Below are 27,259 nucleotides of genomic sequence, written 5' to 3' on the forward strand. Positions count from 1 at the left end.
AGAGAATTCTGAGGCCTTATGAAAATAATAACAGGAAAACAAGAATTAGCCTGCAGCAGTAGTACTTCTTACAAGTTTTTAAAATTGTAATGAATATAGATCCTACAAATATGAGTAATTTTGTGTGTGTGCATGCACAAAAATAATTATTAAAAGTTATGTAGCAGGTTTATAATAATTGTTTAATAGAAATATAACCTTTTCTTTCAGAATTAATCATATATCATTCATTTAAAAAAGAAAAGGAAAGCAGCTCAAATTTTACGTTTAGAGGTGATTACTATAATAGAGCATTATCGGGATGGGAACCTATTATAGAACCTTGGAGGTGAGTTGATCACTTTGATTTTTAAGTAGAACCTTGGAGGTGAGTTGATCGCTTTGATTTTTAAGATGTCAATATATCATGCATATACACTGATGAACCAAAACATTATGACCAGCGAGTTATGCAAATTGAAGCAACTGTAAGTGAACTACGGCGCGTGTGCAGGTCAGCACACAGTATAAAAAATACCTGATAATGAGCTCCGTTAATCAGCGCTACTCTTGTTCTTCAGATGGGAAAGGCAGCGGACTTAAGCGAGTTTGACAAAAGCCAAATTGTAATGGACTGGGTCAGACCATATCCGAAATGGCACAGCTGGTGGGGATGCTCGTGGTCAGCCGTGGCTAGTACCTACCAGAAATGGTCCAAAGGGGGGAACCCATGAACTGCCAGTGAGGTGTTGGACGACCACGGCTCATCGATGCTCGAGGTGAGCGAAGGCTCTCGCAGTTTGTACATGGCAACAGAAGGGCAACTGTGGCACAACTAGCCAGTAATTGGAATGCTGGTGACAGAGTAATGTGTCACAACACACAGTGCATCGAACCCTGCTGCGTAGCCCCAGGCTGTTCCAAGTGCCCATGCTAACTACGGCGACAGCGCCTACAATGGGCATGCGAGCATTGAAACTGGACCTTGAGTGATTGGAAGAAGGTTGTCTGGTCTGATGAATCACATTTCCTGTTGCACCATGTGGACGGCGGGGTATGTGTGCATCATTTACCTGGGGAAGTGTTGGCGCCTGGATGCACAATGGGTTGAAAACAAGCTGGTGGCGGCAGTGTCATGCTTTGGGCGATGGTCTACTGGGATATCCTGGGTCCAGTCATCCACGTGCCGAGCACTCTGACATCTACCACCTACCTAAACATCATTGCTGACCAGGTACACCCTCTCATGGCAACGATCTTCCCCCTCTGTTGGTGCAGTCTTTCAGCAGGATAATGCCCCATGCCACACCTCCCAGATTGTTTGAGATTGGTCTGCGGAAAGGAGACTTCATGAGGAAGACTTTTGGGTATTGCCCTGGCCTCCAAATTCCCCAGACATCAATCCCATTGAGCATCTGTGGCATGTGTTGGATCAGAAACTCTGATCTGCAGCATCTCAGCCACAGACATTATAGCAGTTGAAGGATTTGCTGGTTTCGTGTTGGTACCAGATACTACAAGATAGATGTAGAAATCTAGTAGCATCCATGCCTTGCTGGGTACGAGCTTTTTGGTTGCACGAACAGGATCAACATCATATTAGGTAGGTGGTCATAATGTGTTGGTACATCGGTGTATAATGATAGTAAAAAATTATTTAATCTTGTATTTGATTACTTCAACTTGTTTTTTGATACTCACTTCAAAGTAGCTTTCATTTATGTGTAGAATTTTTTTTATTGAAAATATATATTACTTAAGAAAAATACAAATATCTTGAACATTTTAATCTGTGTCCGCACTCACTCACTCACTCACTCACACTTTTACAAAGCTTTTGTAATGTTCTGCTATAATGTGCATTTTCGAAACACGAATTTGCTCCAACATGACTGATATATTAGGGAACAATGTGAGTGTAATGTCATTTTCACGTTGGCTCATGCCGGATTTCATCTGTGGGTAACACCATGTGAATGCAAAACCCGGTACCAACCACATAAAAACATGGCACTGCTTGTTCTGTGTTTCAGAACTTTTAAGGGGGTGCTGGATGGAAACACCTGTAACAGAAGTACAGTCAGTTCTGCTATAATGTGCATTTTCGAAACACGAATTTGCTCTAACATGACTGATATATTAGGGAACAATGTGAGTGTAATGTGATTTTCACGTTGGCTCATGCCGGATTTAATCTGTGGGTAACACCATGTGAATGCAAAATCTGGCACCAACCTGAACGTAGTGACCTGCACAGCAGTGCATTCAAGTTTATGAAGTAAAGAGCTCACATTTTTCTGTTTGAACAGAAATTTCGTGAGGTGTTGATAGCTTGAGCAGAGGAGGACATTTCTGGAGGTCACTACCATAAAGCAATAAAAACAATTTGCCATTCCCGGTTTATTGAGCTTTTCAGTTTGTGCAATCTAATTATAAACAGGTAGTTTATAATTAGATTTCACTAACTGAAAACTTGATCTTACTGCATTTGCTATAATACCGAGATAGCTGGAATTCTGTGGGTTTTTATGTTATTACGGTGAAATGTTTCTTCTTCCATGAAATCTTCAATCATATTAAAAAACATAAGTAAATTTTCAGAATATTCTCTTCATTCCTATTTTTAAAGCTATATTTACTGTAATATTTATTTATTTATTAGAAATTTAAGATGTTTAAACCTGTGTTAGCAGTTTTATTCGGTTTCAGATATGCCCTTTTGGCTGTGACACTTTCATGTAGAACGGTTTCAAATGATGCATAACAAGTGGTAATTTTTTTGAGTGCTGTGCCCCTATCCCTATTTTCCCCATAAGCTCTGTTGTTTTTAATGTACAAAATATGATAATGCAGAGATATTTAGGAACACATGTGCTGTGCTATAGCAGAACTAACTGTACATAAATGTGGTTTGTTTTTTTTTTCTTGTTTTTTGTTTTGTTATGTTGAGATCCAATCATGAAAGGTATAATTATAGAAGGAAACTTTTTCAAAGAATAGCAGCAGGAGAGATAAATGTTGATGGGAAAAAGTTTTTTCTCTGTGTTTAGAGTTGGACAGTTTATGGATTCTGGTAACAGCTATAGAAAAAGCATGCAGTATAAACTAAACTGTGTGTGTGTGTGTGTGTGTGTGTGTGTGTGTGTGTGTGTGTGTGTGTGTGTGTGTGTGTGTGTGTGTGTGTGTGTGTGTGTGTGTGTGTGTGTTTTAGAGAGAGAGATTGTAAGAATTGGATCATTAACATGACTGGCTTCCTTCATATAGAGCCTTGCAGCCTAGAAAAACTTTTTGTGACAGTTCGAGATGTGGAAACATTATTCCCATGGTATGGAAGATTTCACATTTGTAAAGAATCAGCAAATGTTCAGAGAGATGGTAGCATGGAGAACAGAAAAAGAAAACCTAGTTTTTTTTCAATGCAAAGGAAGCATGTATCTGTAATGTGCTTATGCTTACAGAGCAAGAAAGAAAATAGAATTCTTGTTATCTCCAATAAAGATCAGTATTAGTGTCAAATGGTATAAGAATGCAGTGTGATAGGGGGCCTTGCCTAGAAAGATTAGATGGCAACAGCAGACTCTTTTTATTTTTCTTTTAAACAAGACTGGTCTAAATTTTAGAATTGAAGTTGAAGTTTAATATAAATATTAAACCTGAATTTCAGTAGTAAACTGTTTTCTTTTCCACCTTAAAATATTACTTGCAGATCAGTGTTTAACAACTCTTTCAGCAATGTGTTTGCTGAATTTGGTTGGATCCCTCATGAATCTTTATGTAAGCTAGCCATTCAGAGCAATTTTTTTTTGTGGAACTTCGAAATTTTCTAAAAAAATGAAAACTTTGTACATGAATGCTTAAAATATTGTATGTTGTTATTTGTACGGTATTGCTCAAACACTAAAGAAGTTATTGTCAAAAGTCATATCTGAATTTCAAAATATTCATAAAAAAATAAAACTTAAAAAAAAAAAAAAAAGTTGTAAATAAAACACACTACTTTTTTTATGCAAGAATACCCTCTATGTCCATCTATATATCTCTTGATTTGATTTTATCAAATTCCAAAGAAATTCTTCAATTTGAGTTTTTGTATGGCTAAGCTGATGCGAACAAGTGTGATCTCCAGTTTTCATTCATACTGTTATAAACTGTGCATGCAGTTAGTTGTAAGTGCAGATAAGAGCTTGCAGCATGTACTGGAAAATTTTTACAATATAAAAGGAATGTATTGTTTAATGTGACCTTTAAAATGTAGATCTTTGTTAATTGAATCAATCATTTTGTTGAATCAAAATTGCAAAACATGAATAATAATTCATGTTTTGCGATTTTGTCCATAACATTGTGCAAAATTATTTTCTTTTTAGAATCATATTTGTTTTATTGAATCTTAAAAGCTGGTAGTGTGATCCAGAATTCTTTGGCATATTCCCCCTTTCTGATTTCATTGGGCTATTCTGTTCACAGAAAGGAGTTAGCACATGTAAATGAAATCACCCAGGTTGAGACTGCCAAGTTTTTGTCCAAACAGCTCCCAGCAGTTTTGACAGGCGCCTCCGTAGCCAGGTGGGAAGGAGCAGTAGTGCGTAGCACACACTTACTTAGACTGTACTGTTATTGGTTTTTTTTGGGAGGGGGAAAGTATGTTTCTCTTAGTGTGGCTGTAGTGATCTCTTTCAAAAAGCATGCTATCTTAAAATGACCTTCCTTCCTGTTGCAATTTTTTTTTACTAATCCTTTGTTATTCAGTTGTGTAGTAACAAGAAAACATTACAATCTTTGATATGTAACCATTTAAATTTATATATTTTAAAATTTTTAATCAAAGGATGTGTTTAGAAAACATTGACTTTTAAAGAGGGCATGATTCAGACAACTTTAGATAGCTTCTTAAGGGAGGGCAGTTAATTAATTAATAGCTTTTTTTTTTTTTTCACCATTCAGTGTTATAATTTTATATGCTAAGTAAAAGATACTGAACATATTTTTTCATAACCATTATTGAATGTATTATTTTATTATATATAGTTATATTAGATAATATTTTGCATTAATTTACTGTATATGATTGTAGAATTTATAATTACTATGAATAAACTTTTTTTAATCTTTATTTTTACAAAAAAAAAAAATCCTGATAATTGAATCATTCAGTTAAATCAGTGCTTTCTAAACATTTTTTATGCTGACACTGTTGTGATAACCAAAAATAATTTGACACACTACCCAGAAATTTTGTAATTAGCTGACATCCTACCCTTTCTGTTGGTTAGTTTTAAGTTGATAGTAAATGCACTGAGGAAATAAATGTCATTAATTTTTAATGTATTACTCAATAATTGTGTTTTATTCAATCAACTACATCAGTATAGTAAAAGGAAATCAGAATGAAAACAATGCTGATATGATTCCAGAATGGTGACGCCCTTTGGAACATGCTGTGACACCCAGGTGATACCTCACCCACTTTGGAAAGCTGTAGGTTAATTGAATCAATTTTTAATTTCACAGTATGATTCTAATATGTACTGTGTGCGCGTGCATGCTAATGCCAGTTTTAAATTTTTTTTTTAAGGAGGGAGGAACGAATAGCAGGCACCTGTAAGACTATAGGAGGAAATTTGTTGCACCATTCTGAGGAGTTCGTTAAACTGTCATAGAGCCAATTTTATGTATATGATTCAAATACAATAAAATCAAATATTGCACTCCATGTAATTTTGAGCAAATGATTAGATTTATTGAAATAAAGCAATTTGACTAAACAAAAAATGTTCTGTTAATCATTTGTTGCAAATATGATGGCATTTTAAACTCCCTGGGGAGGCTGTTTTCCTGTCAAAAAATAAGAAAGTAATTCTCAGTAGCTAATATAACAATATATTATTTTTTAGATTTGAAAACATTCTTCCCGGAGGTTTAAATTATCATATTTTGAACTGCCTACGGAGATCACACAACTGATTGGATTGAATTGTTGGAATTTTCGCAAAGTCAAATTATTTTCATTGATTTTAGTAAGCTTGATAATTTTCTTAAAATCATGTGAAGTGTAAGAAATTATCACAAAGCTGCTAGTTTCCCATAGGAAACCACTACTTCAATGTGAGAATTAATAGTTCCTGATTTTTTCTATATTATAGAACCCGCCAGCATTTTCTAAGAATCACAGCAAAGTTTGATGGTCTTTTTCTTTTCCTTCAACAAATAACTCTCCATGCCTACATTCATCTGCTCTTGACTTGGTGATAACAAGCATGATTTTCAAATGAATCAAAAAAGACACAATAGAGAGACCTCATCTGTTTCCACTTTGGCTACTTTAGTTGTACTTGAGTTGTAGTTCTTGTACTTGGTGTTCCTCCTCCCATTACAGTTCATTTTGTGTCTATGTTCTTTGTAGTTGGTTGTTCACATCCGCTACTTCACAACAGTAGCAGCTCTTATAGGAAACATAATGTAACTTCAGAAATAACAGCGTGCCCCACAATTCATAAATAAATTAAACTTATATCAGTTGTATTGTCTTGTACATAGGGTATTAGTGATTCAGTCACCAATGATCACCAATAGGGTATTGATGATCATTGGTGATTTGTGCATGAAGGTATTGGTTTGCTACCTTGATGACATCTGTTTATAGGTAGGAAATGTATTCAGAAAATTGGTATTCAAGGGCAGTTAGTGAGCAAATAGACTACTGCACATGAAAGTGCATGAATGTTAATTATGGAAAATATTTTGTGTAGAAAGTTAAAGTGAAGTAAAAAATAAAATGGAATAAGTTATGATAGTACTAACATTTCAAAATGTCTTTGTCCTCTGGGATAATAATGTTAAAATAATATAAACTCCTTTTTTATATAAAATAATATTTATATTATTTTATATAAACTAACATTTATATAAAATAATATAAATGTTAAAATAATATATAAAATGATAATAATAATATAAACTCCTAAAAAGGCTGAAATATTATGTTGAAAGATCTATAAGATCTATAAGATCTACACATATATAAGATTTACCTAGGTGACTGGATACAAGGATCTAGTATCTTAAAAAAATTATCTATACTTGACTGATCTATATAATGTTCAGAACAAAAGAGGTGCTTAAGAAATGTACTTTATGGTATATACATGTCAAATGTTTTCATAATTAATTTTAAATTACAGTAGGCCCTTGATTTAATGGACTAATTGGGGGAAGGTGTCTGCTGTTGCCGAAAGTCCATTAAATCGAATGTATTTTAAAAACATATTAATAATGAACTTACAATGTACAGGATGTATTAAAATGTTATTATAATAGTAGTAGTAGTAGTGACATGTGATGCAAGAAAGCAAGTGTACGAGCTTATGCAGCATCAGCCAAAAAAAAAATCACACCATTCCCTCCAAATGCCTGTCCAGTTCCTCCTTAAATTTATTCAACCTATCAACTTCCACAATGACAGATGGAAGTTTGTTCCAGCAATTAACCACCCGCTGGCTAAAGGCAAATTTCTGCACATCTATTCTACATCTGTCCTTTCTTAATTTGAATTTATGCCCCCTTAGGTTCGTAATCTGAACAAGTGGAAGGATCCCATCAGAATTCAGCGTGCTGAACCCATTCAAGGCCTTATACACCTCAATCAGATCACCGCGCAGGTGCCTAGTCTCCAGCCACTGCAATTTGCAGAACTTAAGCCTCTCTTGATAAGAGGATCCCTTCATTCCCCCTCACAATCTTGTTGCCCTTCTCTGTACACGCTCAAGTAAATCTACATCCTTCCTAAAATGAGGCCTCCAGACCTGTACGCAGTACTCAAGGAGTGGCCTGACCATTGCCTTATACAGAGGGATAATCACCTCCTTTTCCCTGCTAGCAAAATTCCTATATATCATTGACAAAACCCCATGACCTGCCCTGGCAGCCTGTCTGCATTGCTCAGAAAACTTCATATCTGCCTGCACAATTACTCCCAGGTCTTTTTCATTTTCTACCACCGTAAGTGTAGTACCACCACACAGTTGGTATGTTTCTCTGGGGTTACTTCTACCCATATGCAGTACTTTGCATTTGTCAAGGTTAAACTTCAGTTGCCACTTCTTAGCCCATCTGCCTAAATTATCCAGATCCTGTTGCAGTAGCACACTGCCATAACTGTCATTAACCACCCTGCCAACCTTTGTATCATCTGCAAACTTCGACATTAAGCCTGATATACCTTCATCAATATCATTGATAAATATACAAAACAACAGTGGACCTAACACCGAACCCTGTGGGATCCCACTAATAACATTAGTCCAAGAAGAGCAGCACCCATTGGTTACCACCCTCTGTCTTCTCCCACTTAACCATCCTTTTATCCATTGTAGCAACTTACGCTTAATACCATTCTGCTCCAATTTGTACAATAGTCTTCCATGCGCAACAGTGTCAAAAGCTTTCCTGAAATCCAAATATATGATATCAAAATTATTTTTTGCATCCAGTTCCTTTGTAACCACATCATAATATCCTATCAAATTTGTCAGACAAGACTTTCCCTTAACAAACCCATGCTGTGTCTGAATTATTGCTGCAGTCTTGTCTAGATGATCTTGCAATGCATCTTTAACCAGTGACTCCATTATTTTACCAGGAACAGAAGTTAAACTAACTGGTCTGTAATTGCTCGTGTCACCCTTCGATCCCCCTTTCTGAATTGGGGATACATTTGCACATCTCCAGTCCGTGGGAACCTCCCCTGAGTCCAAGGACGCTCTCATAATTATGGCTAAGGGTTTGCTTAGTTGCTTTGCCGCCTCCTTTAATATAACTGGATAGATCCCATCCACCCCAGATGCTTTTCTTATGTTTAACTTCAACAATTTCTCCTCCACTTTGCTTTCAGCTATTACAAAATCATTAAGTATCCTGCTACAATTTGATAACCTTCTGTCATTTTCAAACCTTAATAATTCCTCACGTGTGAATGTTGATGCAAAATACTCATTCAGTTTGTTTGCTATCTGAGCAGGATCATCAATAGTCGAACCATCGATGTCAATTGGACAATCAGATTCAACCCCTTCCTTTTAGAGTTTATATAAGTAAAGAAATCCTTGCTGTTTTTCTTAGCATCTTTTGCCAAGGATTTCTCATAATCTGCCTTCGCCTGCCGAACCTCCTTTGTGACCTGATTACAGATTAACTTATATCTGCCATAGGCTTCTGAGTCGCTTGATAATTTATATGCATCCCATGCATTTTTCTTCTCTGTTACGAGTCTCATTAGTTCATTTGACAACCATTTAGGCCTAAACCTTGAACAATATTTCTTAATAGATATGAACCTTTTAGTAGCTTCCACGATTAATTCCTTGAATGCTTCCCACTTAGAATTTACTGTTGGTAACATCGTCAGTTGATCCCACTGTACAGAATTTGAAAACTGTCGGAGACCACTGTACTTGCCTTTACGGAAGCAAAAACCTTTTCCTTTACCCCTGATGATAATTAAATCTTTATAAGTAAATCCCACACCAGTACACTGTGATTACTGCCACCTAGTGGTTCTTTTATCTGCAAATTCCTAATACATGAATGATCACTGCTGATAACCAGATCAAGAGTATTACTTTCTCTGGTTGCCTCTCGAACATGCTGCTGCAAAAAACAATCATCCAATAAATCCACAAAAGTCTGACTGGTGTGTGAGTGACCAACCCACAAGTTCCAGTCAATATCTGAGAAGTTAAAATCCCCCAGTATAAGACATTCCGATTTACTAGCCCACTCTATTTCTCTGTACAATTGTTCATTGTACTCATTCAAGTTATTAGGCCTATAACACACTCCTACTCTTATTTTTGCTTTTGCAGTGCTTATGTCACACCAAACCGACTCAACAATGCACTGTTCATCTATATCAACTAGATGCACTTCTTTTGATTTTATGTTTTTCTTAATTAACAGCATAACACCTCCTCCCTTCCTATCCTGTCTATCCTTTCTGTACACATTGTACTCCCCAAATTCCAGTTCGGCATTCCTTATATCTGTGTGACACCACGTCTCTGATATCCCAACGATATCTGCCTTTGATGTCTTGACCAACACTTCAAATTCATCAAATTTATTTACTATACTTCTAGCATTGGTATACATGCAAGTATACATGCACCTATTCTTATTTTTAGTTACTCTAACACATCCCATATACCCACCTGTTTCACAATGACTGCCATCTGTCCCTAAAACCCCCAACACCCCCTCGCTCCAGGTCGCTACTTATTCTAATAGATAATGTATAAGTATGAATAAAATATTATTATAATGTACATTAAGTAATTTATACACGCCACTAAAACATCTTGTAAAAATATAAAAATAAATTTACGACAGGAACCACACTTTATATTTTAATTAAACACATCAAAAACTATACAATGTAACTAATGGAGTGTTTCCACGACTTTTTTTTTTTTTTTTTTGTTCTTCTTAAAACTCACACAAAGTTGTTTTCAATGTGAACATTAGTTTTTTCATTTAAATCCATTTCAGAGGGTTAAAAAAAAAAGCTTTAAAATTCTTAAACTCCATGTGTTCTGCCTCATACAACAACTTCTTCTAAGCATTGGCCAAGGTAGTAATCTTATTATCTTTCCATGCAGACGCTAAGTTGAAGATAGCAGATCTGATGTATGCATATAAATTTTGCAGTGTCCTGGTGCCTCTTGTATCTTCTACATCTTCTGTTACTTCCAAAACAACCATCACCTCTTCCAAAAACTTCTTCTTATACAACGATTACTCCCTGATCCATCGACTGTATCAGTGAAGTAGCATTAGGAGACAGATAAGCACATTTAATTCTCCCATCCCTGCTAACTAACTAACCTCTCAGCTTAGCGTGTGTAGGTGCATAATCTAGCAGTAAAACAGGCTTTATTTCATGAGAAAGAATTTTCAACACATCTGTCTTATTGCTTCGCACATCAGGAATAAAATGGTTAAAGAACCAGTCACCGAAAATATTCATTGTAAACCAGGCATTTTTTGAGTGGGAATATGTCACCAGTAACTGGTTCATTAAATCCCTTGCCTTACCAACTACCATAGGCTTAAGCCGATGCAAACCAGCATTTACACAAATTAAAACTGAAATTCGCTCCTTTTTAGCTTACAACCAGGGGTGCTTGTTTCATGCTTGTAAGCCTGGGTATTTTCAGGAACAGCACGATAAAAAAGCCCAGTCTCATTAGCATTATAAAGCTGTGATAAAATTAGGCCCTCATTTTTAATTAGGTCATTTAGATATTTTGTGAAAGCCTCAGGTTGTTCTTCATCTGTGCCTAAAGATTCACCACAGGTTCTTTTATTAACAATGCCATGGTGCTTTTGAAAATGCCACTGCCATCCATCACTCCCTTGAAATTTTAGGTCCATGCTATTCGCAAATAAATAAAAAGGTTCTAAATTTTTTTCCTTTAGGAGAGTAATTTTTGTCTGTTAAATCCGAAGTCCATTAAATCAAATCGAGAGCTTACTGTAATTTGAATCTGCATTTGCACATTTAATGCGTTCTAGTTGTCTTTATATCAGGAAGTTGGTTTAAATTTTTTTTATATCAAATTTTGTATTTCATGTCCAAAAGAGATGCAAGCATAACATGATATGGAAAATATTTCATGCCCAGTGTTCATTTTTCACTTTTCTTCATCTTAACAAGTGCCACATGTTAAAACTGACTTTTTTTTACATGATGTTTTCATTAGGTGCAACATGCGAGTTGGAAAATCACTACATCCACAGAGCAAGCCTCTTTGGTGTTCTCGTTTTCATTTAAACAAAGGAGCGAGAGTTCAGCAGCTTTATGTCTCTGCTAGAGATTCCAGACCTGATTGGTGAGTAATTTTGTACTATAATTGTTGAATGGTTATCATACAACTGCTTTTATTGAAAAAAAAGAAGAAAAAAATAAATACATTTTTCTTTGTGACATAATATTGAATATTACTTCATTATATTTAGGTTTCTTTTGAATATGACCACCTTTTTCTTCACTGATAAAGGAAGTCAAACTCTAAATGATGATATTTATTTATTAATTTGTTTCTGTTTTAATCTTTTTAATAGTAGCAACAAAAATGAAAAGTTTATTGGAACTAATAATATTCTAGTGTTGTGGTGACTTGGGGAGACATAAGCTACTTCTCATCATTAGACTTGAACTTCTACAGATTATAATTTTCATGATCTATATAAGAAAAAAGCCACTGCCAAAGAACACATGTAGTGTTTGGAGCTGAACTAGAGAATGGATGGACACTGCCAGTTACTGACATCCTTCAGTGCATATTACTTTCCAGTAATATGTACACTTTATACTAACTGTCCTCCTTAAACTGAAATAAAAACAGCTGGAAGTTTTATAAAGCTAACTGGATAAAATTTATTTATTTATTTTTTTTTTTTTTTGTACTTTGTTGCGACCTCCAAGGTTTCCTTTATATGGCACTGTAGCTTCTAAAGGCACTAGGCCAAGGCCATCAACTGTGTTGTGTTGTGTTATGTTATGTACATGTGTATTTTGTTATGTTGGGTGTTGATTGCCGGCGCCTGGCATTTCGCAGCCAGGGGGCATGGAACACCTGGTCCCCTGACTTCCATCCCAAGCCACATGGACACAGCCAGTTCCACAACCAGGTAGAGACTCTCTAATTGAGATTTCAAGAGAACTTGAAATCTCAAAGATTGTATGAATAGAGAAAGGGGAAATGTGGGAAAGGGAGGGGCAGAAAAGAAGGGGGAGGAAGAAGGAGACATCCCCTGAAAAAAAAAAAAAAAAAAAGCAGCAGCAGAGTGACTAGTAAACAACAGTCTTGTCACCACAACCTATACACTATTTACATCACAATTTGGTCATGATTGCCACTCTGGAAATCACCCAAAAATTTATCTTATATATATAGTAATCATGAAAAAAAAAAAAAAAAAAAAACACTCATATTGTCTTATAACTAAAAGAGAAACCAATCACTGGCACAACAAAACAGGCCAGACCAGAGCAAATCCAAATAAACATCCTTCCAACCAGATATGAACCACACCTAGGGGCTCACATCTGGTGAGTATGGGCTTGGCACACCCAGGGTCCTGATCTGGATATCATCATTCTTCTCTTTCTTGGTGATTCCCTTCTACTTCTGACACACACACACACACACACACACACACACACACACACACACACACACACACACACACACACACACACACACACAAACCCCTTTACCCACCTGGTCAGCCGACCGGGCTAACCAGGTGGGTGAAGTGCCTGCTTGGCAATCCAAAGGTTGCGGGTTCGAATCCCGCCTTGGGCTTGGATCAAAGTACTGCAAAAACCTTGGGAGGTGCACTGTGGCCACAGAAGCCGATGCGCCAACAACTACCAAAAAAAAAAAAAAAAAACGCAAACACACACACACGCACTCTCTCTCTCTCTCAGGGTAACTCGGGAATTTTTTTTTTGACTGGTGCAGCATAAGCCTCAGGCTTCCTTGCACCATATGGCTAATAATAATAATAATAAAACAGCAATTTCAACACATTATATTTAAACATCAAAGTTAAATTGCTCATCTGAACCAGGGAGCTTAACCAAAAAAAAAAAAAAAATACTTCTTTTGTATGGCTATATTCCAAATCTTTCAAATTTTACACTCATTTACATCTTAACTTCAATTCAAGAATAACTATATACAATAAAATTACACTTTTTCATTTGGATGTAGAACCATCATGTAAACTTGGTCTAGACCCATTTTAACACAGACCACCATAATTCCCTTACCATTAAACTCATTGACACAATAGCAACATACACATAATACTTATGTATCAAAGTTAAATAGCTCATCTGAATTAGGGTGCTTAACCAAAAATTCTTCTTTTGTATGGCTAAATACTGATTAATTAAAATTTGCACTCCTTTACATCTTAGCTTCAATTAAAGAATAACTATATATAAAATTACACTTTTGCATTTGGATGTAACCTTGGTCTATATCCAACATCTAGTGCCAACATAACACAGACCCACCACAATACCAACACAATTTATTTACCATTAAACTCCTTGACACAACATCATCATAACTGTACTAACTTCATTCGCAAATTACCATACAAAATTACCTCTTCGCTTACGTGGTAACTTCCTATAGACAACCCGATAGCTGTGTTATTATATAGTCAGTCTTTCAAAAACTTCAAGTAACCAAAAATTGTATGTGTGAAATTAAGACAATCATTTCAATATTTCCCAGTCCTAATTAGTTCTATCGGTTGACCTATATCAAGGCAACCCAAATATATTCACCCATACTTTGTGTTCAAACTAAATCAAAACCATTAACAAAACTATCAGTTCATTATGTCTATCTTTAAGCTAATTAACCTAATAACCTAACCAGTAAAATAACCTAATTCCAGCCTGTTCAGCAAGGAACAGAGCTTCAAAAGATCAGTTAGAAAAAGAAAACATATACCCATTCCAGAACGAGTTGAAAACCAAAACCGCATTAAATTAACAAACTCTAGTGATTTCTACCCAAAAGTCTTTAACAGCTTTTAAACACCTTATCTGCAAAACTAGAGAAGACCATATAATTTTCCTTTGTCTCCACCAAACGCCCGTGACCACCAAATACGGAGGATTCAGAAAGGTCAGGGAATGACCACCGCATATCCCCGGAGCAATATGGCCTTAATTGCTAATACTCCTAAAAACCAAAAAAACAAAAAAACAACTCCACCAAACGACGTAATTCATCCTCCAGGTAAACATCAGTCAGGACTTGTAATTCCTGTCTTAGATCTACGTACAAGTTATAATTAAAAACTAAGTGTTCTATTGTTTCTGGGACACCACACATACAAAGTGGCGAGGCAGCCAACCCCAAAGCAAACAGCTTGGAGTTCAGATTTTCATGCCCTGAAAGTAGAAATGATAAATTTAGGCCTGGACAAAACCAGGACACCTTTTGCTTAGGAAACTCTGACACATTTGGAAAAAATTTGAATGTAGCTCTACCTAAATTAGCAGCCGTCCATGAAAACTGATAACTATTTATAAGTTTTCTCCTAATGCTTTCATTATCTTCCTTGACAGGCATATCCAAATCTATAGCATACTCTCCTAACCTTACAGGAATAGCCTTCCTAAGAAAAAACTGTAAATAATGACAAATGACCTCATACTGAATAGAAAGCCTTCCATTCAGTACCTGTAGAGCTACCGTAGACACAGTTCTGCAGTTCCTAGTTATGACCAGAATAGAAAAGCACTGAACCCAAGTAAGAAATTTTCTAACTGAGTCATTATTTATATGGAAGCCCCAAGCGCCAGCAGCAGAGAAAATAATGGGTAAGAAGACACATTTGTAATACAACTTTAAAGTGACAGGTTTTATACCCCATACATTCTTGGAGATTCTCATGTTCTTTCCAGTCAGTACTTTAATTTTTTGAACAAGATATCGGGCATGAGCGAAGAACTGAACCGATCGTCCATGATAATACCAAGAGACTTATAATTCCTGACTAATTTAATGGTTTGGTTATTCAATTTTAAGGTAGAAGGCCTATTTAAATTTAAATTTCCCTTAAGAAGCATCTGCTTTGTTTTATCAATTGAAATTTTTAACTTATGAACAACACACCAGTTGTCCAAATCCTGAAGAACATTGTTTGCATGTTGTTCTAATTGAGGACGTGACTCTCCAAAAATTAAAACCGCCAAGTTGTCAACATATGCTACCTTGATAACATTTTCGTGTTCCGTCACGAGCCACCCATCAAGGACCATGGTCCAGCAATACAGCCCAAGGACCAATCCCAGCCCCTTGTGACATTCCTTTTAACAGAGCAAGTAACAGAGTAAACTAAGAGAGCTCTATCCTCAAAATAACTAGAGATTAAATAATATACTTCCCCCACTGCAAAATTCCTATCATTATATGTCCTAATGCATTGTAACATATTTATTTAATGTTCCCTTTAGCCATATGTTTGTTGTGTTCATCTATATGCATTTGAAATTTTCTTACAGTCTCACCTCCATATACTTTGCCACATTTACACACATTTTTTATATATTATATACCTTCTAATTATGCTTTGGTGTCAGATCTTTGAACTAGCCCCCCCCCCTCTCCCATCTTGTTAAATGGCTTAAAGATCACTGCAAGCCCACCCATAATCTTAACAGAATTTTTGGGGTTTTTTTTCACCACTACCTTGTGTGCAACAGAATTACTACCATTTTTTTTTTAAATAAATACTCTGTGTTTTGCTATTGTTTATGTTGTTAAAATATTTTTATATTTTTTGATCTTGTTGATACTCATTATTATTGATAAACCTTTAATATTGCTAATTTCCTCCATGATTTTAATTATTGTTATTGCAAATTTTCAAATATCTCTTCATTAGTTTTGATAATACAGTCAGTCCTCATATTGCACGATAGTTGTGTTCCTAGAAATCCTCGTGCAATGCAAAATCGTGCAATATAACAGGCCCTATGGGAAAAATAGGGTTAGTGCCAACCATCCAAGATTGAATGCACATTTTTAATAAAACATTACCAAACACACTAAATAATCGTAATAAAATACTTATGTATTTTATTACGACTATTACGTAATAAAATATTGCTTATGCTTTTGCTTCTATCGTAAGAAAACTTGTTTTTTTTTTATTTCTATCCAAACAGATGACAGCCGTTCCATCTCTTCCAATTCTTTGTGTCTTAAACTAATGGATTTTAATTACACTTTGAGTTGTTCCTGTAATAAAAATTGTTTTTATTTTCTCTGCATTCTTTCTAATGGCGCCTCCGTAGCAAGGTGGGCAGGAGCAGTAGTGCATTGCACACTCTTCTTAATTAGACTCGGGTTCGAGCCTGTGATCACCAAATATGGAGGATGCGGAAAGGTCAGGGAATGACCACTGCATATCCCCGGAGCAATATGGCCTTATTGCTAATGCTCCTAAAAACCAAATAACAACAACAACATTCTTTCTAATTCTTGGCATTGCCTCATTTAGGCCTGTAGCACGAGCAGTATCACACGATCTTTCATTTTGCTCAAAGCGTTTCACAATTTCATTTTTTTTTTTCTATCGACAGAGGCGGACTGGCTATAAGCCTTATCGGGGAAACCCCGGTGGGCCAGAGGCCATAAACGCTAGATGAGGCCACTACAAATTTTCTCAGGTAAGAATTTTTGACCCAGTCCGCCTCTGTTTATCGATATTGCTTTTCTTTTTCTCTCTGAATCTGTAGTGTCTTCACTAACACTTCCTTTAAAGTATTTTACTAATTTTTAGGGAATAAAGCACAATTACAAAATGAGAAGGCATGCTTGATACACATAAACAAAGCTGCGCACATGTAGCAACTGAATAAACAACACCGTAATGGCAGAGTAAAAGCACACTATTAACACCTCACATTTTACTAAAGCACATTTCTGGGGGTTACTACCATAAAACAATAAAAACAATTTCCAGTTGCGTTTCTTCTAGTGGAATCTGTTATAAAACTGGTAGTAAACTCGATCTAATTGCATTTGCGATAATACCGATAGCTGAAATTGGTGTGTTTTTACGTTATTATGGTGAAATGTGTTTCCCCTTCACTGATATAAAAAAACATAAATACATTTTCAGAATCTTCTCTTCATTCCTATCATGTTGTTCAGTTGGGGTGATTCCGCGTTCGACTGCCATTTCTTGTAAACACAAAGGCGAATCATGCATAAGCGAATTCGATTCGTGTTATATATGATATCGTTCCCTTATTTATAAATCATGTATGATCGAATTCGTGTAATGTAAACACGTGTTATACGAGGACTGACTGTATCTGTTTTAATTTTGTATTGGTGGTTGTTGTTGTTGTTGCTGCTGCTGCTGCTGCTGCATTTTATAGCGCAATGACTTTGACCGTATTGCACTCATCAATATGGTTTATACTACTTAGCTGCCGTAAAAACATTTATATAATCCTTTTTGTTTCAGGAAAGAGAAAAATTCTGTAAAATTAGATATTTTGCTTATGATATGGCCAAATGAAAATTCCCCTAAATTTGAGAGAGAGAGGTGAATAACAAAGATGGGCATTATTATACAGGGGATAGTCCAGGAGTATTTATTTTATTGTAAGTAGTGTGTGGCAGTGCATACACTGCAGAGGGTCATTACCTGACAATAAGAATAGATGAATCAGATGAGTATGGCCTATTCAGGTTCTGGATAGGATTACCTCTTGTTTCTTATGGAAGCTGGAAACCCATAATTGTGGACTTCAGGTTTAATTTGAAGGAGTTTATTATGTATTTGCATTTGCCACTGAAGTGTCCATCACCGTTTACTTATATTTTGTATATGCATTTTGTAATCAGCGAACAGTGCAAGAAAATTCATCGAGTCTCTTCTGGGTGGATGTTTGGCAGCATCGTCTGCAGTTTCATATCCTGGTATGGTATTCCAATATAGTGTGGGACCAGTAGAAGACAACCTTTTTCTGATGCTCTCTGAAATGAATCAACTCTGTTCTGATGAGCAATGGATAAGTAGGTGGAGACGTGTTTTGCATGGCTAATAGGGCAGTTTTTGAATCTGTATATTATGCTCTTTTGGATTGAGAGATGGAAAATATTTTCTAGAGCAAGCTTTATGGCATATAATTCATTGCTGTAACAACTACATTCTGTGGGAAGTTATACAGAAATGGTAGTGTTGGAGTACCACTGCTGCACCTGTTCCACTCTCAGACTTCAATTCATCATATATATCTTAGCGAAATTGGGATAAGATTGTGTATGAGCAATGTGTAGCTATTGGACTTTAATGTCTGTTAGAGTGTTTTCCCCATTAGTGGAAATAATTTTCACGAGATGGCATGATGCCAGACCACACAGGGTCGGTATTGATAGGATCTTGGAGGACTTTATTGAAGTGTGTATTCCAGCTTTCTGTTAGTTCCTTTAGCCTAATACCAGTAAGCAAATTTTCCTGTGGTTTGTTTCTATAAAAGTTCATAAACTGTGGAGCATTAAGTATTGACCAATTAGGATGGGTCGACTGGCTTTGGATGTTGGTTGTGGAATTCAGTTATAACATCTTTCACCTGGTATTTAGAAGACATTCATAGGTTTAAACATACAGACATTTTGCACTGGAGATTTTTTGAAAGCACCTAGAGCTATCCTAATAGTTGAATATTGAATAGGGTTGAGGCAGGATAAAGCACTTTCCCTAGTAGAATCGAAGACATGCATGATGTATTCCAAGTGTGATCTGATTATGGATTTAAATAAGTGAAGCAAAGTGTAATGATCTCTTCCCCGGGTTGTTGCTGATAATGCTCTGAGTATGTTAATTTTTTTTTGGCAAGCAGTCTGGAGATGTTCAATGTGCTTTTGTTAATTTAACTAGCCGCCAAAAATTAAGTCTAGTAGACAAAAACTATTTGCTGTTGGAAGAGGAAGGTTATCCCAATCCAGTTCAGGATGCATTTTATGTCTGGTACAGAAGTCAATAGCAATAGAGTTCTGGTTGGTTAGTCTATAACCATTTTGTGCCATCCATATCCGGGTGCAGTTTATCGATGTTTGCAGTTTTCACTCAATGTAGTTCATGTTTTGAGAATGGCGGGAAATTTTAAGATCATCAGCCGAAAGGTATGAATCCACTGTTTTCGTAATGATTTTGATTATATGATTCATTCTAATTGCAAATAAAGTGGTATTGAAATAATATGCTCATGGGATTTCTTCTTCTTGGACAAAGTTTTTAGAGAGAGTTTGTGAATAACAAACATGAAATTATATTTGTTGAAAAAAATTTTGGATGAAAAATGGCATCTCAGGCAAGGAGAATGTTGATTCCTTATGATGCCGAAATGCCATGTGGTGTCAGAGCCCTTCTCAATGTCAAGACAGATCATGACGAGATATTCCTTTATGATGAATGCATTCCTGATGTTTGCTTCAGCTTTAATCATGAGATCCAATGATGATTGATTTTTTTTTTTTTTTGGAATACTAATTGATTGTAGTTAATGAAGTTTTGAGACTCAAGATAATGAGTGAGATGACAATAAATAATTTTTTGAGAGTTTTGCTCAGACAGCTGGTAAGAGAAATCTGTCTGTAATTGTGAGGAATGGAATGGTGTTTACCAGGTTTTGAGATTGCCATTACATAGGATTGACACCTGGAGCTTGGGAATGTATGTTCAGTGAAGATTTCATTGAAAAAAGATCAGCAGTGAAGGTAGCAATTTTTGATCTAAATTTTGGATCATCATATAATATGGAAGTGGTAGATGACTTTCATCAACCAGTGAAATACCACCACTTTGCTTATTGGAGGCTTGAAGTGGTGAAACCCATGTTTAGTCTCTAGAGCAAAGTTTCCGGCATCCCCCTCCCCCCCCGTACTTCTCCTTCAACCCATGCACGGTACTAAGTACTATAGGTTTTGATACCTTTTGTGTTTGGGGTTTTCATAAAAAAAAAAAAAAAATATATATATATATATATATATATCACATCATGGCCAGCAGCACTGTTTGTCGAGCTGGTAAGAGATTGCTGTGGTTAAAGCATGGTAAATGGTTGATTATAAGGTAAAGCACGGGTATCAGTGAAATTCAGTTTGGATTTCTTAGTTACACCTTTAATTTTTTGAAACAATTGGTCATAAGTGGTTGATTGGGAAAACAGGGTTAAGGAGTAAAGTAGATATCAGAGAAAATTTACCATTTAACTGTTTTATTTTTCTGAAGATCAGTCTGATAACTGTATTTTTATTAATTGGAGAATTGAATTTAATTCAAGATTCTTTTTTTGGTTTCCATCTAATATAATGGGCTGTTTTTGCTCTAAGTCATTTATAACTAATAAGATTGGAAGAGGTTGGATGTTTGTAGAATAGGTTCCATGCTTCATTTTTCTCTTTTTTTGCATCATTGCAATCTATTCACCAGTAATTTAATTTTCAATTATTTCTAACTTGATATTGTGGAATGGCATCAGTCATAGCTGTTAGCATTTGATTTATTATTCAGAACAGGTCTGGATGATACAGGATTTGCGTGCTATATTTTATACACTCAGCCTTTGAAAATTTCCATTTTACTAGATTATCTGTTGGTAAGGAATAGGATGTTTAAATTTTTTATATTAAGAGGATCATTAAGAGTTACCCAATCAATACTTGGATAGAGGATTGGAGAGAAAATGGAAAGGTCTATTGCAGAGGTTGATCTCGTAGGGAAATGAATATAGGTAGGTGAGCCAGTATTCAATAGCATTAAATTCTGTCTGTCGATCAGCATTTCAGTAAGCTTTCAACATCTGTCTGAGGTGGAGATACCCCATAATGAGTAGTATGCATTAAAGTCACCTAGTAAACAGAATTGGGGGTGGTAATTGCAAAATAACATCTTCAATTTTCTGAATAGTATATGGATGATTAGTTGGAAGATGAATTGAGACTAAAGTCACAGTGATACCAATTACACCATGTATGGCGACAGCTTCTAAGGAGGTTTGCAATGGAATGTGTCTGAAGAGGAATCTTGGGTTCAAGAGTATAGCTACTCCTTCATGAGCACTGTTAGTGTCCAGTGTATCTTGCCTGAAAATATTATAAATTTTGAATTAGGTGGAGATTTGGGGTGTCAAATTGCTTTTTTATAAGAATGTGACAACAGAATTGAAGCAAGAAGTGAATTAATTCATGAATATCAACAGGTGAATTAGTTCATGGATATTGTTGATGTTGCTGTGAAAGCCTCTGCAATTCCATTGTATAATAGGTTCCATTATTTGTTTTTGTATGTGGAAGATGAATCTGTCTGCTTTTTTATGAGTGGATTGTTTATAATGGTCAAGTTTTGATTTTTATTTTTCCTTTCTGGGAAATGTGGGACATCCTGAGTTATTACTAACATCCATATCATCGTCTTCATGTATTACAAGTAGTTCTTCTTGACTGTTAGTATCATCCGTATCCATGCTTGTTGGATATGCTGACTTTACCTCCACAGGATCTGATTTTTGTAATTTTTTTGCTCTTTTACAATGGAGAAGGCATTGAGATGGAATTGTGGGTGGTGTATTATTGCTTTAATTATTGCTGACTAAGTTCAGTTGGTCGCAGGTGCCGAGCGTATTTCGACGCCAAGCAATATTTCTGCAATTTATAGAATGCTCTTCAAAGGCGATTAAAGTTATTTTTAAGTTTCTATATTTCTCTAAACAGTCTCATTTTTAAAACCGTTCTATACTTGGAATGCCACAAGTTAGAACACATAAAGGGAACCAACCTTTCTTTTTTTATCTATATATTTCTAGTTCACTAACCAACTAACCCTTGAACCACTTGGTCTCCTAGCGGCACTGCTCCTGCCTCCTTGTGGCAGGGCTGGAAACTTTGGCAGAAAAGTCCTTGGGCTAATAGGAGCAAACATTGCAAACAAAGACCATCAGGGTATTGAGAACAATAATCCAAAGAGACAAAATACTGATCGGAAGGAGCAACCTTGCCCATCGTTCTTAATCATCCACTCACTTACTAGTCAGCCTATGAGTAAATTGTCTCCATTGTTCATACAGAAACAAATATAAAAGTTATAGAATTCTTATAATACCATGATACTAGACTAAGTATTAAATAGCAATTGCTTAATGTATGGTATTCACCTTGAATGTAATCTGCAATAGTTTTATGAAGAGACTGATGGCTAAATTTAAGATGGAATAATTAAATTAATGAATTAAGTTGGAATAAAAAATAAGTTAATTTAACGGAATTTAGGATAAGTGCAAGGAAGCAGAAGTGCACCACTCCGTCCCTGGTTGTCATAAGGTAGAAAGTAGTTAATCTAGAACTTAAATGAAAAAAATTGATAATGCCAATAGTGATAACAACGGACTTTCGTTAAGTTATAACGTCTTCAGTTGGCGAAGTTAAGTGAGGAGTAGACGCATGCCGTATTTAAAGAATTATCTATACTCTCGTGATGCTCTTTGGAACACATAGGAATCTCAAATGTGTTCCAAGCCAGGGAAAGATTAAAGGGGAGTTTCACATTTATAATATTGAGATTAGAATGGTGTTGGAACCATTCAATAATGAGAGCTTCATATTGAAGAATTTTGTGGCTGGTTTTAAGTTTAATAATAGTGATAGCGGAATCGATTAGAGGAATGTGATTGTGGGTATGGACATGTATTGTAAGTTCCGTGCTAGATTGTCCAATTCTAAACCTATTATAGTGGTAGTATGCACGAGTATTAGAGGTTTTGGTAGAACCAAACTTTGTGCTAGTACTACCAATATAGCTGGCATCACAGTTTGGTTGACATTTGATCAGATAAATTATATTGTTCAAATCGGTAGTCGGGTACTTTTTGTAAGTATTAAATAAGAATCTGAGTTTATTATAAGCTGAAAAAATGAGGGAGATATCTGTGCCTGTAAATACCCGGCTGAACTGTCCAGCAAGTTCGCTATGGTAAGGGAGGATGATGCGTGCATTTGCCTTAGTAGTGGGCTTGTGTGGGTTGTTAATTTTACTTTTGGCGGCAGAAATGGTGTGTTGGATAAGTTGGGCTGGGTAGTTCCTAGCTATAAATTTTTCTGTGAGGTATTGAAGTTCGTTAGTTAAGTCATTTTGTAAGGAATTATATTTTATGGCATTATGGATTTGTTGTACTAACAGCCTTTTTGTACTAAGAGGGTGGTGCGAAGCAAAATGTAGGTATTTTCCTGTGTGTGTATTTTTTCTGAAAATCTTTGTACCTAGTTTTGTGCCTGTTTTGTAAATGGTAAGGTTAAGAAAGTTGATTTGATTGTTCGTTTCAATTTCAAGAATGAATTTTAATCTATCATGTATTGAATTAAATTTTGAAAAAAGATTGTCTATAGTGGATCTATTACCTATTATGAGTATATCATCTCCGTAAGGTGTGTATAATTTTATTTCTGAAGGAAAAGGTTGTAAAATTTGATTCTCTATTGTAGCTAAATAAATTTCAGACAGAGGAGCAGAAATGCCTAAGCCCATGTGTAAACCGAATATTTGTTGAAAAATTTTGTTATTGAATCTGAAATATCTGGCATCTAGTAATAGTGAGGTGAGTTCAATGATATTATTGATGGAAAGAGAGGTACGTTTTATTAAGGTGTCGTCTGTTGTTAAAAACTGTCGTAAAGCCTGTAATATGCACGTTGGTGTATAGAGATACTACGTCAAAAGACGCTAGAATATGACTATTTTAATACCTACATTTTGCTTTGCACCACCCTCTTAGTACAAAAAAGAATACCACACAGAATACCTGTTTTCCCCTCTAAGCCCCTCTAGTATACTACATTAAATAATTCATTTCCATGATGAATATTGTAACCTGATTTTTCCATTCAATGATTTCAACTGATATATCTTCATGTATTGGCCACTATTACTATTAGCAGCATTATATAATGGAAGGAAACAAGTTTATCGATCAGCCAAAAAAAAAAAAAAAAAAAAATACCATTATCTTTATAATCATTTGTGTAATCCTTCCTTAAATTTATTCAGACCAGTGACTTTCAAATAACCAGATAGAAGTTTTTTCCAAAGATCGGGTACTTTCTGGATGCAAGTAAATATTTATGTAGCTATTCTGCAATCAGCTATTTCCAGTTTAAATTTATATTTCTTTGTGTGTATCATCCAACACACAGAGAGAGAGAGAGAGAGAGAGAGGGGGGGGATGTTTAAACACTTTAATCTGATCTTGCAGGTGCCTAGTTTCTAGACGCTGTAATTCACAGAACTCAAATCTCTCTTGATAAGTATCCTTTTGACTAATCTTGTTGCTTTTATTTACATCTGCATTCACTGTAATTACATACCAGCCTGAATAATATGATTTTTCTTAATTGAATAAAACATTTTATAAGTTAATTAGATTTTTAACACCATTTATTTTTGCCATAACTTCTATTTCCGATTAGGCTGCAAATTGGGGTTTAAGAATTCTAGTTACCAGAAATATCATTTATATGAAATAGGTGTCTGCTTCAAGCAGACAAGTTTTCCTTGAAATTTTATCATATTTTTGATTAGTTAACATATTAATTTGTGTTTTACAAATTGATTAAATAGGCTTAATAGCATTTGTTAGCTTATTTTTTAAATGTAGCTAGTGACTTTGTAAGTTTCAGCTCACTACTCGTACTGCTATTGTATCATTGTTTTTGGGCCGACCGGGCTAGCCGAGTGGGTAAAGTATCTACCCGGCAACCCAAAGGTCGCGGGTTCGATTCCCGCCTCGGGCTTGGATCAAAGTACTGAAAAAACCTTGGGAGGTGCAATATGGCCACAGAAGCCGATGCGCCAACAACTACCAAATCAAAAAAAAAAAAAAAAAATCATTGTTTTTGGTGGGAATATCGTAGCGTAACCAGTAGCACAGAAGAATAGTAGGGTTTTAATTGTAATAAATAAGTAGTTCGAAGGTTTTAATCACTTTTTGGGCATATATCTTTTGTATTTAGCTAAGGATATAACTAATTAATACAGTTAAACCTCTATATATGTGGTTAATTCATGCAACGCGTGTACCCTATATCTCGAACAGCATATATTGAAGTTAAAAAACCAATGGGAAAAATTCTAATTCATCCATGATGTTTTGGAAGATTTGTCAGAAGACTTAATTTAGGCCTTTAAAATAAGTTTTACATAGATAGAATAATGAAAAGCAAGTAAGCTAAAAAAATGTTTATTAAAGAAATCAGCTACAAATTGACTGAAAAATGGATATGCTACTTTCTAGAAAAATATATTTTTAGCATCGTTTTAATAGTTGTAGCCTTCTTTTTCTCTTCATAAAATTTACGATAGCAGCTAATTTTATTTTCTAGGATTGGGCGAACTAGTATACTTCTTTCCACATTCGAATCTAAATCCATACTTTGTTGTTTAACAGTTTCCACAGTTAATGAAATTTCGAGTTCCTTTAATGAAATTTCTTCTTTCTCATCATAAGCACGCTGTTGCTCCAATTCTGTAAGATCCGTGGCTATGAATGCGAATTCAGGCATTCTCTGATATTATGGGAATCATCTTCAAAGCCAAGATCCTTTCCAGTGATGCTAATTTCTTCAATAACAGCGTCAACTTTTTGGGCATTTTTTTTTTTTTTTTTTTTTTTTGCGTTGTTAAAATTTTTTTGTTTCATAATCAGTAGCACTGTTCGAAATTTTAGAGGGCATATATACAGGAATGGTATTAACGTTTGAGGCCATATTAGCGGAAACTCGCATTGATCAAAAACGCATATATCAAGGTTTACCTGTATTGTGATTGTTATGGTATAGTGTAGCTTGATAGCGTATATCTCGAACGTGATAACTAAGGTATAAGGTAAATAACTATATAACAGAATGCACTATAAACAGAATACGTATTACTGCATTAGCTTAGTATAGTGCTCTATAGTATAGTATAATAGATTAATCAATTAAATTGATTAACCTTATTAATTTTCATTCTTAATTAATTTAATCGTATTTAAGTGGAAATCACACGCCAGACTAGAAGGTGCCTCCGTAGCCAGGTGGGAAGGAGCAGCAGTGCGTAGCACACACTTCTGGATTAGACCGGGGTTCGAGCCTGTCACCACCAAATACGGAGGATGCGGAAAGGTCAGGGAATGACCACCGCATATCCCGGAGCAAAATGGCCTTAGTTGCTAATGCTCCTAAAAACCAAATAACAAACAAACAAAAAGCCAAACTAGAGCAGCAAAGCAACGTGCACGAAGTAGTGGGAGTGCTGTGGCTCAGGGTAGAACCGAAGGGTGCGATTCTCTAACTCATCACAGCCTAAAGAAATGTGCAACTAGTGAAATGTTTGCGAAACTTTCTGGAACAGGACATGATCTAGCCAAGGAGGACGTCTTTGTGTGTAAGGTGCACAGAGTGTCAAGAAATTAGGCGCCAACTCAGTGTTCCAATGGTATGAGAGTCTGAAGAGTAGGGTAGATTCCCTCAAAGGAATTGAAATGGGGGCCCATCAAACTCTCAGCTGCCCAACTCAATGCCAGAGCTCACGCTTGTGCATCAGGCAACACAGCGCCAACCTTCAGGGCAGAATGCGCTGGTCCCACAAGAGCTAGTTATTGTCTGTGACTGTATTGTCAGGAAGAAGGTAAATATATTGT

The 27,259-nt window shown here is 35.7% G+C and overlaps 1 protein-coding gene across 1 annotated transcript in view; it reads left to right on the forward strand.

Moving 5' to 3' along the window:
- Nucleotides 1-27,259, forward strand: part of LOC150079181 (intermembrane lipid transfer protein VPS13D-like) — a 160,720-nt gene that overhangs the window by 1,944 nt on the left and 131,517 nt on the right. Inside the window, exons 2-3 of the mRNA XM_090382984.1 lie at nt 211-328; nt 11,736-11,864. Of these exons, the coding sequence (XP_090239110.1) occupies nt 211-328; nt 11,736-11,864 (247 nt within the window). The remainder of the gene's footprint in view (nt 1-210; nt 329-11,735; nt 11,865-27,259) is intronic.

This window comes from Mastigoproctus giganteus, chromosome 10, assembly GCF_048544385.1.
Source record: "Mastigoproctus giganteus isolate SK-2022 chromosome 10, ASM4854438v1, whole genome shotgun sequence".
Classification (NCBI taxonomy): domain Eukaryota; kingdom Metazoa; phylum Arthropoda; class Arachnida; order Uropygi; family Thelyphonidae; genus Mastigoproctus; species Mastigoproctus giganteus.